Source organism: Daldinia decipiens (genome assembly GCF_022478715.1).
Source record: "Daldinia decipiens strain CBS 113046 unplaced genomic scaffold F4813scaffold_30, whole genome shotgun sequence".
Lineage (NCBI taxonomy): Eukaryota > Fungi > Ascomycota > Sordariomycetes > Xylariales > Hypoxylaceae > Daldinia > Daldinia decipiens.
In genome coordinates, this window is record NW_026054573.1 from 205,929 (window position 1) to 220,590 (window position 14,662).

General features: G+C 47.1%; 2 protein-coding genes across 2 annotated transcripts; both read right to left on the reverse strand.

The window, feature by feature from the left end:
- Positions 1-3,268: 3,268 nt before the first annotated feature.
- F4813DRAFT_179952 (uncharacterized protein) lies at positions 3,269-4,898 on the reverse strand. Its single transcript, XM_049239302.1, has 3 exons — positions 4,604-4,898; positions 4,008-4,554; positions 3,269-3,896 (listed from the first exon to the last, which is right to left on the reverse strand). The coding sequence occupies exons 1-3, from the start codon at positions 4,746-4,748 to the stop codon at positions 3,374-3,376; spliced, it is 1,215 nt and encodes a 404-aa protein (XP_049097308.1). The 5' UTR covers positions 4,749-4,898; the 3' UTR covers positions 3,269-3,373.
- A 7,498-nt stretch (positions 4,899-12,396) lies between these two features.
- Positions 12,397-13,419, reverse strand: F4813DRAFT_398471 (uncharacterized protein; the record flags this gene model as incomplete). Its single annotated transcript, XM_049248051.1, has 2 exons — positions 13,080-13,419; positions 12,397-12,940 (listed from the first exon to the last, which is right to left on the reverse strand). The coding sequence occupies exons 1-2, from the start codon at positions 13,271-13,273 to the stop codon at positions 12,397-12,399; spliced, it is 738 nt and encodes a 245-aa protein (XP_049097309.1). The 5' UTR covers positions 13,274-13,419.
- Between the last annotated feature and the right edge of the window lie 1,243 nt (positions 13,420-14,662).

Consider the following 14,662-nt stretch of genomic DNA (forward strand, 5'->3'; position numbering starts at 1 on the left):
CCGAGAACTTCACGGCCGGGGACCCACGGGTTTGCGTGATGGGCGTTGACAGCTGCTTCAGCTAGGCACCCAAGGGACTTTGTTCGTTACCTAATATGTACCGGCTAGGACGCGCAGCCCTGCCCTGCGCGCAGTAAGTATATTATGTAGACAAGGCTTGGATTGCTTGGGTGAGAGAACCAAGACCGAACCCCCGCCGCGTTCAGGTAAGCATGGGCTTATAGTTGGACCGCTGCTTGTGTATAATCAGACGTCGGGCTGTGTGCGGCGGGTTTCGTTCCCCGCCCCTCTTACAGCGCGCTGCAAGACCGCGGCGCTGCGTGGGCGATCGCAGCGCAAAGTAGACTTGCAATATCTCGGTTAGGTCCCTTGGTATTGTATGTTTCTTGTTTTCAATCTGGACTTTTTTTATTTATTTGCCATGTGGCTTTCATGTACTTACTATTGCTATAAGGCTGAGAAGGAGTCCGGGGTGCGATCGATGCACGAGTTAGATATTAGGTCGGTATGTAAGTACATACCTTATATATATCCAAGGTACATAGTATACGGCAACTTAGCCGAGACCTAAGCCAGTTCACGTGTCTTGTTATATGAAGACACCACCTCCCCGCATTCCGCGGACGGTCCGTTATACATGGTAGTTGTCGTGGATGGATGGAAGGAAGCTTCTAACCTACGAGGTAAGTTAAGGCAGCCTGCTTTGCCTCGGGCCACACGTCGGCGGCGTTGGCTCTCTCTGTCGTCCTCCGTGATACGGCAGATCAGACAGCATGGATCCTATGCTGTATATAATATACATACGAGTTGGGGGTCAAGCCAAGCAAGCCTACTTGGTTTGGGGGATGGATGTTGTAGAAGATATGTACCTAATATTTTGGAGAGAAGATATTAGGGGGTATCCTAGACAGCGGCCGAGACATGCTATCAGGGCAACGTGCTGCGCCCTCATTAGCCCGGCAACCCACGTGGCGAGGGATAAGGTTAATTAATACCTTGCAAGTTGTGCGCGAATCCTTCGGACCCCTTAGCCTCCACGTCCCATCATCTCCTACCTCACTATCTGACATAGATAATAGTGTATTATGTAGAGCTTGCATGTATGTATGTACGACTTGGATAGTTCGGCGATAGCTTGTCTTACAAACAGATCGGCTCTGTTCCTACGTCTAAAAATACGGAATGGCGGTGTTTTCTTGTTTCGTCTCGCCCCTCGTCCGCATGTCTGTCTGTGGCCTGCAGTGCAACGCTGAAAAGACTCAAATGCACGCAGGGGGGTTGCAGCACACGATTACATGGAATTACGCTGTAGGATGTGGTGCGAGTTGAGCACAGCAGCAGTTTCGTATCTTGCAGCAGCATATACCTACATGGAGGTAGAAGTGTTGCAGCCGCCTTTAGAATTCAAAAATTGCGCTTGTCTTCATCGTCGATATTCGATGACGATGATACGTTGGTGACTTGTCTAGGTACTGCGCCGCTCTGTTGCGGGTATGTCCAATACCTCGGGAAGATTGATCTCACGCAAACAGCGGAGCCCTCTATAACCCGAGAGTGGAAGTGATACCTAATAATAATTTGACAGGTATTACTTAGAGGATTCGCTTCCCGGCTCGTAGTGGGATGGGATGGATTTGCAGCTCGCCCGTGGAGATAGATACGTCTGTGTTCCATCTTCACGAAGCATTCGCCAAAGTCCAGGGTCGATCCCCAGATTTTCAAACGGCCTAAGACTTAAGCTCGTATTCTCAGACGCGGTAATATACCATATGTTTCTCATAGAGGTTTTTTCTGTCTGCGACATGACGAGGTGGCGCATCGTTGATGGTAATGTGTAGGTACTTTTGGTAGGTACTTTTGAATTTGGAAACCGACTTCGTCTAAAGTCCCATCTATGAGGACTTCTTCAATTGGCGAATATATGCATATAGCAAGCAGCCATTATCGTCTGAGTTGGTAGGATTTGTAGTTGCCAAGAGACATTTACCAAGGTCCAACATTCAGCTATGAGATTAGCTCGACAGTACCTAAGGCACTGCAGCTCTCACCATGTATGTTGGTAGATATTGGATGACGGGGTAAAAGGATGTTGTATTCGAAAAGATTCTAATCCTCCACTTTTACTTGGTGGAAATCTTATATATGCCCCTCCTTATCATTGCTCCTTCCCATAGTACCTTAGGTACCTACATAGGTACATGTGTACCTAGGTAATGAGGGCAAGGCCCCATCCTTACATGTTAGGTACATATGTACCTAGGTAGCTAAAACATCTTAAACTTTAACTTCGTCCATCTCAGGCTATTTTACCATTCTCCAATCCGGTCGTGAGCTTGGTTGGTAATGTAACCCCAATGGGCTCTGCCGCGCCTTAAAGTCCTTAAAGTCCGAAAGGCCATTACAACATCCCATCACCATCACCATCACCATCACCATCACCATCACCATCAACTCGCATTTGTAGTGGGGATCGGTTGCAGCTGAGATCACCAACCCATCAGATACTGTCACCCGTTTTGCATGTCGCATTTATTCAAAGCTATAAGTGACTCGAGTGCCGTACACTGCTACCTTAAGTTAGGAGCTATGCATTTAATGGACGATACTCTCTCGTCTATAACATGGCGGGGTCCCTAGTCGCAAACTCGATAATGTCGTGGGTTGTATTATCACCTACGGAGGCGGCACGTTCCTGAAGATCCCTAATTCCCTGTTGCGAAAGGGGGGGGAACATGACAAGAAATTGCCAGATCCTATTGAGATATGTCCAGGGTCCCCCGGTCACCGGCATGATCTGACACTGCGTACCATATTCACTGTCCTCACTCGAATATTTCTCTTATCGACCCTTTGGATAGTCACATATTGGTATGCAAATTTGTAAACTTGACAAAAATTGTTTCTTCTATTAGCCTCTCAGACCCAAAGGTAAATTCCCTTTGCGAAAATGCGTTTTGTATGCTTGTATAATCCGTGAGTTCATGTCTCGGGTATAAAACCCACCCATCCAAGGACGCCATTCCTGTTGACACCCCCCCAAATCCTGCCTCCCCTCCGTCCATCCATCCATCCCTCACTCCAATGAACCTTGCAGGTATAAAACTACCCCAATCAAAATTAAGTAAAACGAGACCGACATGTAGTGTGCTGTACAACCAATCCATGTTCGCACATGCAACATGTATCGTTTAGGCATGACAGGCCAGAAATAGGCGTGTGACACAATAGACACCGAACTCCCCGTGTGAGGTAAATACAGCCAGGAATTGCAAAGGGAGAATCCCAATATCGAATCAGAAAACACAACAACGTACAATCCGCATGAGCATTCATAAATTCGTAGTAGCTAGCCGGAAACCACGAGTAAATGACGTTATTGGGCCTCAATCTTGGAATGGCGACCTGTAAGCTCCGCGGCCCAACTATCATCGCCGTCGACGATGGCGCCGCGCTCGAGAAGTAGGGCTGCCATATCAGTTCGCCCAGCCATAACGGCGCGCTGTAATGCCGTATAACCCGCGCTATCGCGGCTGTTGATGTTCACATCGTAGCGCTGGAGGAGAAGCCGTAGAGTGTCGATATGACCGCCCGCGACGGCGAAGTGCAGTAATGGTGCCGTAGTTTCCGGAAAGGATGAGTTCTGATGTTGTATATCCGTCATGCCATCCACGACGCTGCTAGCGGACGTCAGGAATGCAGACGCTAGAGATGAGGTGCTGGGTCGCCCGGCATGGCCCGACTTTCGGTCCAGCGGCGACCAGCCCGCAGGACTGTTAAGATCCGACTCGGGAGACGTCGCATACGCATTGGTGCTGTGCGCAACGCCGTCATCGAGAGGATACGTTGATTCCGCGTGATACATGGACATCTCTTCCGGGTTGCTGTAGACGTTAAAACTAGCTCAGAGTTAGCTGGATATAAAGGTACGCGAAACGATGAAAACCCTAAGTTCGCTCGGCTAGGGTTTTCGAGTATTCTATATATTTGGAATCGCGACATTAGCTTACCTTGTCGACACGCGAAGTCCATCATTACTATCTGCTGCGGCTCCTTGCCCCCATGGCATGGGACTGGCGCAATTAGATGAGTAGATTGGCGGTATACTGTGGCTCCGGAGATGGTGCTGGTGTTGTATGGGTGCGGAGGAAATATTAGTTGTGACAGCACGCGTCCGTCTTCCAGTTGCAGGTAGATCCGACACGACATCGTTAGAACCGTGGACTTGGGAGAAATAAGATGCTGCGTCGAACCCAAGTGGATTTTCTCCATCCGTCGTGAGACCTAGTCCGCTCAGCTGTTCCGTGCCCGATGCGTGAGACCAGGATTGCAAGTAATCGCTCATCCGCCGGGAGCCATTGGGTGTCGTCGCCGATGTCACCGCGTCGGCATTATGAGCGTGAATATCTCCCAGGCTGGATGGACTCCTCCCACCGGATGGAATCTCATGCTCGGGTGGTGGTGTAGTTGAGGGATCCGAACTAATAGACTGCTGAAGCTGCTGCAATTGCTTTTTCAACCTTTCTACTTCCTTAGTTCGATCTCTCATATTTCGCCCTTGATATCATTAGCCTCGAGTGAAACCGTAACTGGAGACAAAACTCACTATATGCTCGTTGGGCAAGACGGTTCTGAATTTTCCTCCTCTCAGCTGCATCGGGTAGATTCCTCCAGTCCTCGTCGGGCTTCATCAGATCCACGTACGATGTTGTCAGCGGTCGACCGCTGCGGGGAGAAGCTGTTCCTGACATAACGAGAGACGATGAGATACTAGGATAGTACTGGTTATAGCGATTGGCAACAATGGGTAAAGACGGCGACTTGAAAAGGCAGAAGCAGAGAAGAGATTAAATTTGACGCAGGCCGTAGACGTCTTGTATATATTCGACTGAGGTGTAGGGGCTCAGCACATCACGACCCCTAAGGTGCGAAAGTAACGCGGGACTTAATTAATAGCAGTGCTGGATCCAGTAGGATCAGACAGTAGTGCTGATGGATTCCTTATGTCCTAATTTGTCTGGGAAGGCTCGCAGCAATGAGGAATAAATAGCGTTAGAGAAGATTGATCGAAGCCTCCGAGCCCGGTAACGAGATGACAGACGCCTCCCCCCAGTAATGTATCCGATCTCGAGGTGCGTTCAGCTTATAGGCCAGGACAGGGACTAGGAAACATGACGAAATGACCAGGTATCCTGGTAGCTGATCAACCCGCATAGACCAGGGATGATTTATGTTGGGACCGCAAGGTAATAACTAAGGTAGTAGGTGGCCAGCCTTTTTTTGGTCTGTTACGCGGCTTGATAGGGTTGGTTGAATAAGAGTTGGTTATCGAGAGCCCCCAGAAGACTTGCCTTCCGGACACGACGGATACCCTGTGCGACTTGCAGGCTAGACCACGGGAGATGTGACACGCCAAGACTCATTCCAGCCCTTGACTAATGAGCTATATGAGCTTGAAAGAAGATTAGCTCGGATGCCAAATGTCCTGCAGATGTGCAGATGTAAGTGATGTATTGGGGCAGCTCTCCGCGCACTTCAATCATACGCAGGGGTAGGAAGGTACACATAACCATCATCTATTGTGGCTTGCTTCGCCTTAGAACTTAAGAGGAAACGAAAACGAGTGGGAATGCATACTCCCCCAGTAGAGACCAATGGGTGTGCGCTTCAGAAAATGCGTGCATCTTCGTGACGAGCTCCACGCATCTTTGGCTCAGCGGCACAACGAAGAGGTCCCCTTTCCTTGGCGTCGATCCTACGTCCGCCGCCACAAAACCCGTTACGGAAACTCCATAACCTACTCTATGTTCTGTGTGTGTCCTGTTGCTGACGATGTTTCCTACGCACGAAAAAAACCCATTGGTTCCAAGCGTAGAGGGTCGAGATAGCTTACGCCTGACCGTATCCTGCTATCGTTATAGGTTGATAAAGCTTTCCAATGGTAACATTGTTACAATAGCAAGATTGCCGCAAGTTTTTGCGAATCTGGCGCCATATGTGGATCAACCCTAGCCACGATGGTATAGAGTTTTATCATACCTACCATCGGGTTATTTGGTTACCTGCCTTGTATAGTCATCCCGTGTTACTGTTCCTGATCGATAGACACGAGATACTGCGATAGCAGATCTCTCGGGCTGATAACATATATAGTGTCCGCAGGCTAGTGGGCGTGGCGCTGCCAGCGACTTGTCGAAACGCAAGAATTCAAATCGACCGACACAGACTTCTGCACGTCATCTGCCACCTGGAGATCAGTCCTTCCTCTTCAAGTTTAGACAGTGGGTGCGGGCACCACGGAGATGCGTATCGGGGTCGAATGGGGGTTGTTAGCCCATCCGTCTCATTGGACCATGTCTCATGCACCCCTGCTCATACCCTGGGAGAGCTAAAATCCTCCGCCGTAGCCACTGCCAGAGGCCTGGGTATCTATGTATGTATGCACTTGAAGCTGTACGAGGGTGCGACGAGATAAAGTGCCCAGACCCGGGTTCCCGTGGTAAGACGCCACCGGTGCGACGGCAATATAGTCCCCTACTTGTTTTCTAGGAAGCCACTGACGTTATCGAGAACATTCGAAACAACACCAAGTCTATAGGGGTTCGAGATAATGAGTCGAGAGACCGGCATTGAAATGCTACGCCATTCTCAGTTTCCCTCCGTGGTTAAGCATCGTAGTAGGATACCCCTAAGTCTATTTCTCGGCACGGGTCGAAAGCGACGTTTGGTAGCTACCGCACATGCAGGCCGGTAGTTATAACTTAGATTGAAAAAAGAAGTAGGCGCTAGGTAGTAACGAGATGATCGACTCGGGTGCAGCCGAATACAGTCATTGGATCCAACAAATGTTCAGCTTTGGATTGAGCAAGAATACACAATAGCAACGGCTATGCAGATGTAGCAGACGCACACACCAGCGAACCCAAGTATTATCTGAGCGGGCTGGGTTGGGGTCAACTCATGGAGAATCGATGAGCATATACCGGTTGCGTTCCCGCAGCACATCCCCAGACAACTGCGCATCCAGGCTCCAGCTATCGATGAGACAGCTTGTCTCATGCTTCTTGCACCAAAGATCTGCATGGTCAAAGTGCCTTGTCCAATAATATGAGAGCAGCTTGAAGCAGCATTTTTCGAGTTCTAAACGTAGAGATATAGCTGACCAGTTGACCGACTACTCGACTGCCAGATCTCGAATAGATTAACTAGACTACTAGTCGGCAGAGAGTTACCAGCAGCTTGGAAATAGATACTAGACTCTCGGCGAAGCGTGGAAGTAATTAATTTTCAAATCAGAGGCCCACGACCTGTTCCAGTCATCTGGAAAGGCGAGCGATTGTACGTACTGATATTGGTCACATATCAGGACGTAAAGTGTTCGCTGCGACTACACGGTAGCATGTTAGCCATTTGGCGGATCTGCAGCAGGGTTTGGCTGAGATGTAATAGGGTCGGTATATAAGAAAAATCCAGGGTCCCCTCCGAAGAACCGGATGGTCTGGTAGCGGGACTATCTGGGGAAGAGAAAAATGTATCGCCACTGCGACGAGTTAAAATCAGCCGGGGATTCTCGCCTAAGCTTCGAGAAAAAAGGACAGACCATCGGCCTCGCAATCCGGACGTAGTTGTGTCGCCGGACCTTTAACTCGTCTCAGGAATTGTCCCTAGGAGCTATACATCACCATACGTAATATTACGGTTTAAAATGGCACTTCCCAATTCAGGAAGGAATCGCGATGTTCATTTAAAGAGGCCAAGAGCGAGCGACGATGCTGTAGCGCAACTTACGACGGGCATTCGCCATGATCGGTGTGGATAGACATCGGATCCCCAGGTCTCCTAAAATCCAATGTGATGGAGCTCTAGACGACGATGCCGGCGAATGTTAGTGACGTGCTCAGTATAGCAAAGGCGGGCACCGGACTTTTGACGAGTTTGGACTTTTGTAAGCACACTTCGTATCACCTCATCAGCTCGAAGCTCGAAGAGTCAAGAGATAGACGGCTTTGGAGGTAACAGTCGTCAAAACCAGCAAACACAAGCGAATTGAAGCGGGGGCAGACTAAGCACAGGACTTTCAGAGGGAGGGCGGAAGAAGGTTTTGATCCGGTAACCACCACATTTGGAAAGGAAATGGTATTATGATATTAGGCAATGCTGTAGCTTTATCATGAGTGCCAGAAACGAATGTGATATGGTCTGTAACGAGAAGGTAACGAAGAAACAGGGTGTGAACAAATAGGATAGGTAACCCATGAGATGCCACAGCGTGCAGAGAATCGTAAATCGTGAATCGTGCAGATAGTGGTGAAAAGAGCAAGTTTTGTCTTGGCGTTGAGATGTGATTGGAAATGATTGGAAATTCCTGGTGGCTGCCGGAGCTAAGAGCGGGGGGGTAACAACCTTACTGCCTTAGCTGCTTAACTGCTTACATCAATAGAAACCCCTAACCTACCTAGGTTAAACTCCTAGCACAGACCATCATAGGTATCCACATCCCACATTTACTAGGCTAGGCTATCAGGCTATCAGGGCTATCAAGTCAATGTACCTAAGTACCTACCTCTATAGATCCCTGAAAAAAGGTAAAGGGGGGACCCCTCTATCAGAAGCTGGCATCCTCCCCCCCTTCCCCCCCTCCCCCTGTCTAACCTTTTTTATTATACACTAATCACTTACCTACCTTCACCAGTTACTTACATGTATGTCTCGGATTTACTGCCAATGGCTATTCAGCGATTCCGACGGATAGTAATATTCTAATCGCCGGTTTCGCGACGACTTCTGATATTCTTCTTGTTGTGTAAGCATTGCTCATAGTGAGGTTAGTAACGTAGGTCATGAGGTTATGTTTCTGGGTTCGATATGCTGTAGTTCGGCCGAGTTTCAAACCGTTGGGATTTAGGATCCGCACCCAAGTAGAATCCAGTTTGTAAGTGATTTGTTACGAGCCTGTCTATCTCCTATCTCCTGAGGCCCTCCAAAACGTGCCTAGGTAACAGGCAGCTGGAAAATCTCCGCTGGGGATATCACGAACTATACGTAAACTCGATAGCCTAGCGGGGCGTGGGATCGCCTAGTCCAAGGACTTACATAATAACGATCCTTCTATAATCAAAGCAAGGCAGGCTAAGCTATACAACTCGCAAGCTTCGTCAACGTCTTACGAGTTCCCTCACCTTACCTAATATCACGATCCACAGTCAATACATCACTTCAGCTGGTCTTGAACACGAGGCGACGCGGGAGGCGCAGCGCCTTATGAGCCTAGCCAGCTAACTGATTACGATAGTCTCTAACCGAGTCCATGGTGCTAGGATAATATAGCTTGTGGAGAAACTATATTTTATATTAAGTCTCCACGCTTAAGGCCTTGAGTATAGTATATCCCATAATATATACATCCATAGAGCACGTGGAATTTTAATTAGTGCTTAATATAGACCGGGCTATGGAAGATACCTAGTATATCACATTGGTACAGACGTTTCTTTCAATCCTTCCATGTCCTTGGCACGACCTCGAATTAAGCCTTAATGCTGTAGCGTAAGTTGTTTGACATGGGGGGCGTGTGGCGTCGAATATATAGTTGCGGATCCAATTCACCGAATCTATATGTTTCTATTAGGAATCACTCGACTGAATCACTGTTCCGGCACTCCCCAGTTCTCGGTCCCGAGGCATCTCGGGTTATACGATATTTTGAATATTGAAATTCGTATTATACCTAGATGCCACTTATCTATTTATAATCCCCTATTAAGACAATATGCATGCATGTAGCTTCGCAAATTAGACACTATTAGAGCGACGCCACAACGTCGGATCGGGAACCGACATATAAGCTATGCGTGCCACTCATGAATCACATCAGTTGTGTGACTTATCCCACGCGACGAGAACGCCAAAGGTCGGAACCGTGCGGGGGGGCGCGTCGGGCCGTCTGAGTGCATGTCAGCCACTCCGGGACCGACTTCAATCCTTAATGTGTTCCTATTTGGATGCATATTATCGGAGCAATCCTCTTCCGCGGAGTTAGGATTCGGGAATAATAGCAAGCCAGGCAAATATACCTCATTAAAGGAGCTTCCTTTACATTGCTCAATTACATATGGATCCTCATCGTGAGCGGAACGTAAAATTGATTCTCTTATAAGCGCCTGAATATTCATGACCTTCACCTTCCTTCTGTACCGGGATGCTGGTGGGATCGAGCTCGGATTAAAGTCGAATATTTTACATAGGGCTCTCTTCTTTTCCCTACTGTTCAAGTTGTACCAGGAAGGTACAGGGACACTTATACAATACTTGAAAAAGGAGCATCATATATTGTTACTCCGGGAAAGATGTAGCGAAGATAATTCAACGCGAAAGTAAAATTTAAGAAATTCACTAGGAAAAAAAGGAAAAAACGAGCCGGGCTTACAACAGATTGGAGGGGCGCAGAAATTACTTTGTTTACCACCTTCGTATTTTCGTAGGTATGCTGTCTCTATCATTAAAGACCGTGTTCCACTATCAGGGGGTGGCGAGCTCCTGTCAATTTCATCAAGCAGCCTTTTGCATTTTCCCTGGATCTGGTTACTGTATGTATACCTAGTAGAAAGCCTTAAACCACACTAATTATCACAAACTAGAGTTATCTACTAGATTGCTGAAATTATAGGACGTGATCATGTCTCCAATCTGGACTCACTTCTCGAAGAGTATTTTTCACCCTTTAGGTTGCTTTCACATCTTGCTATCTCCTAGTACATTTTACTATTTGCAGCGAAGAAAACACCTAGAGCTAGGAGAACAAATATAAATCAGTAATCTACAAATATCTGCTAAATTATCTTCGTAAATAATGAATTTTAATAAGTCTCATCGTTTATTCTATATTGGTTACAAAGCCACGTTTCACATTTCTGGTCACAAGAATTCTCACGGTAACATATTTAATTTGATGTATTAGATTAGCTACCTAGGCATTGTTCGATTCGTAGTACTGACTACCTTATGTGCCTAACGTGCCTAACCCAACACAGGAGGCCTCAGATGACTATATGCAATTCGAAATTCTATTCAGTTCCTTATAAAAGTATCCTGACAAAGGGGTGCAATAGATAAGGCTATATTAATAAAAACGCGGGCCAAGAATAGTATAGTGAGTACAACATCGGTCTTAGAACCGATTATAGAAGTATGTGGGCTAGAATTGATCTAGAATACTCAATTGAGACATAAGGCTCGCAAGGATGGTGTCCTTGAAGGCAACCCCCACGCTCGCGGCTCATATTAGACGAGACATATAACTTATATTCCCACCTTCATAATACGCCATATCTACGTTATATCTCGTCTTACTATATACCAATATGGCAGGAAGAAGAGATTTATAGTCGCATACCTAGTAAAGACGGCGACATCGCTTGAGATGGGCAACTAAAATAGAGCCAAATAGGAAAGACAAAGTGGAAAATCTACACATGCTAGGTAAATTAAGCACGCGCTATTTGGGCTTCTATAGTAGTTCCGTCAGGCCGCGGGTTCTTGGCTTATAATAGCATATATCATATACCACTCCCGCAGCGGGGGTATCGACGGGCCCGTTCCCTAGTCGGGGTAAAACTCCATGGTGATTCTTCGTTGTCCATGAGCCTCATACAGATCAGACCCTGCCCTGCTAAGGAGCGGCAAACACTAGCTGCCGCACGACCCAGAGATAGAGCAAATTTGGAAATGATGCGGCGAGATTTCTTACACATGTTCGACAAGTTCGTGTCTTCGGTTGTGCTGCTTACTCTGGGCTAAGCGAAGGGGGGCAATATCGCCAAGTAAGAACTAAGCTGTGAAGAAGATACGAAATTGCTGGAGGGCACAAAAGATTCCACCTACCTATAGGGAATCTTTGATAACCCTCCCAAACGGGTTTTATCACGTAGTCAAATGTGGCGAAGCTCGAAGCCCGTTACGGAAGGAGGGAAACACAATGCCGAAGCACGATCATGATTGGTAACGGGAGCAGCCAGTTCAGGGAAAGTCATATTCAGAGTAGTATCCTCGGAATTAAATCAAGACGCGGAATGATGAAAAAAACCGACGAATCTGGCCCAGCGCCCTATGCTATCTGGTCGGCCAATACTATCAAAGCTATAATCAAAGAAGCGAGAGAATATTGTTGCTAAGTAAGATGAATTTCAGATCATCGCATGCGAGTTCCTCTCACTCGAAATAGTCATCCCTATGCCGTTCTGATCCCAACGGATTCCAGCAGATGAATAACGCGGTATACCAAGAGTGCAGTGTGATGCTCGATATCCGAGTAGAAGGCCTGTATATCACCACGAGTCAGCGGACCCTAACATAATCCATATTGAGGAATAGGTAAGACAAACCCTGAGATCCATGAATAACTTAAAAGTCAGTCTGCATAGCGTCGGCGTCATTCTTGGGTGCTGTGCCGACATGGCCAGCCTGGATGTTATCCTCTGCATCGGAGGCAAGCTTAGCAGCCATCTCGGCCTCCTCAGAGTCGATCGCAGACTTCTTCTGCGCTTGCGATGCACGTGAAGTCTTGGGCTTAGGCTTCGTAGGGGTCTCGATATCTTCATGACCATCATCGCTTTCGTCATCTGCGGCCTTGACGTTGGACTTCTTCATGACGCGGCGCTTGGTGGCTTTGGCAGGCTTCTGCTCGCCTCCGTCGGAATCGCCGAGATAATCGTCCTGCATGGCGTCTTCTGCAGCTGATTTGGTGCGTTTGGTTGTCTTCTTTGCAACTGGAGCCTTCTTGGCCTTAGTACCGGTATCACTTTCGGCGTCAGGACCATCCATGGAAGCTGCCTTGCGCTTTCGGCCCTTGGTAGGAGTCTTAGCAGCTTCGCTACCTGCCTGTGAGTCCTCTTGGGGGGTGGGGAAGTCTCCAAGGTACCGGTTGCGGAGTTTCTGAAACTGGTGCCTATAAATGAAAATTAGACACGTTTCGTCCTCGCGATTATAGACGCATAGATGCAGAAGCTAATCGCCCTCAAGTCTCCCCATATACATAGTGTTATATACATATCGAAATGCGTAGTTGGGATGGAGATCAGACTTACTTGAGAGCCGGAACGGTGTACTTGCCATCAAATACCTCCTTGGCCTTTTCACCAATAGCCTTCCAACCTTTGACAGCTAGTTCCTTGTTCTCTTCCTGCATGATGAGAAGGAGGAGATTCGCACTCTCGTCGGAACTCCACTTAGTAGAGTCCCCATTTCCGGCGGTGGCAGACTTGGCGGTCTTGTTAGACATTTTGTAACGAAAGTGTTAATGGAGAAGGATGGTGTAAAGAGGATACGACTGGCACGGAATATGTTAGTGAGACTTTACGTATTTCTGAGGAGATGTACTCCTAGATTCCTACTCTAATTGTAGAGGCGGAATAAGGGACAATCAGCAATATCGACTGTAGTTTTAAGGCAAGTGCTTGTGGTTCTAGGGCAGGGGGTTATTTGGTAAACGTCTCCGGTTTGGTTGAAGTCGGGCGATATCTACTTTTCCAGGAGACAATGATAACGAGGGAAAGCTTCACGAGATATAAAAGGACAAGTATATTTGATGCTTCGAAACGTGGCAAATGGGATGATGTACCAAGGTTATAGTTCAGATCACGAGAGATAGGATATGTTGATTGCACAGGTGGTGTTGCCTAAGGAAGGATAGCGAGGGAAAAGGACTGATAGATACCTACCTACCTTTCGTAGATAGCTTGGGTATCAGATAAAATACCCAAGTAGAGTGTATAGATAACGAAGACTTTATCTTCAAGAGATGAATGTGCAAAGTTTGGTAAAAAAGAGGTTGGTTGGTTTATGTCAAGTTAGAAGTTGAGGTTGGTTTGGTAAGAAGGCAAGAACGGGAGTACACAAACATGTAAATAGGTACCTACCTAACCTAACCTAGGTATTTAGTGCTGCTAAAGACCGAGGGAAGTTACACAAGGAAACCACACATCCGGTGATAGTTGCTCCTGCTATTGCTAAGAACCGGACGATATCATAACCCTAGGCAACTACAAAAGGAGGTGCACCAGTCAAGCGACGCCAAACATTTTAATCACCCACCTACATCCTCAGAGATTTACCATTATTTGGTTTATCTCATTCTTCCTCTTTCCTCTTTTCTTTTCTTTAAAGGTTCGACCGAGTGCCTCCTTAAGTTCTTGCATCGACCGTACTGATCGATGCACCTGGTCACTTGTCCTCTATCTACAATTTATCGATTCAAGGACACATCTCTCTGCCCTAGGTAGCCACAATTTTCTTTACCTCCCGCAACTTTCTTCGTTGCCTTAGGAAGAAAACTACAACTGCAAAATACAAATTCGGATATTGGTAAGTCCCATCTAACTATCACCATACATTCCCAACATCATCAAAAGAAAAAAAAAAGCTAATCAACCCAAAACAATAGAGTCCTTGGTTCTCAAGTATCTCCTCGAACCAAATATCCAATTTCGATTTGGTATTTCTTTCTAGCCATATAGGTAAGCATCTAATCCTGTTGAACTCGCACACTATAGCTATACAAACTCTCAACGCAATCCCCTTTACATTTCAACACATTTACAACACTACTTTTCCACGTTTATCCTCCCATATTCCTGCTTTCCTATTTCTACACTTCTGCACATATTCTCCC

Bases quoted from the DNA above. Each gene is read 5' to 3' on its own strand.
- F4813DRAFT_179952 (XM_049239302.1), bottom strand. From the start codon at position 4,748: ATGTCAGGAACAGCTTCTCCCCGCAGCGGTCGACCGCTGACAACATCG. The intron at 4,555-4,603 runs GTGAGTTTTGTC...AATGATATCAAG, and splicing joins TCTTGCCCAACGAGCATATA to GGCGAAATATGAGAGATCGA. The intron at 3,897-4,007 runs GTAAGCTAATGT...ACTCTGAGCTAG, and splicing joins GGACTTCGCGTGTCGACAAG to TTTTAACGTCTACAGCAACC.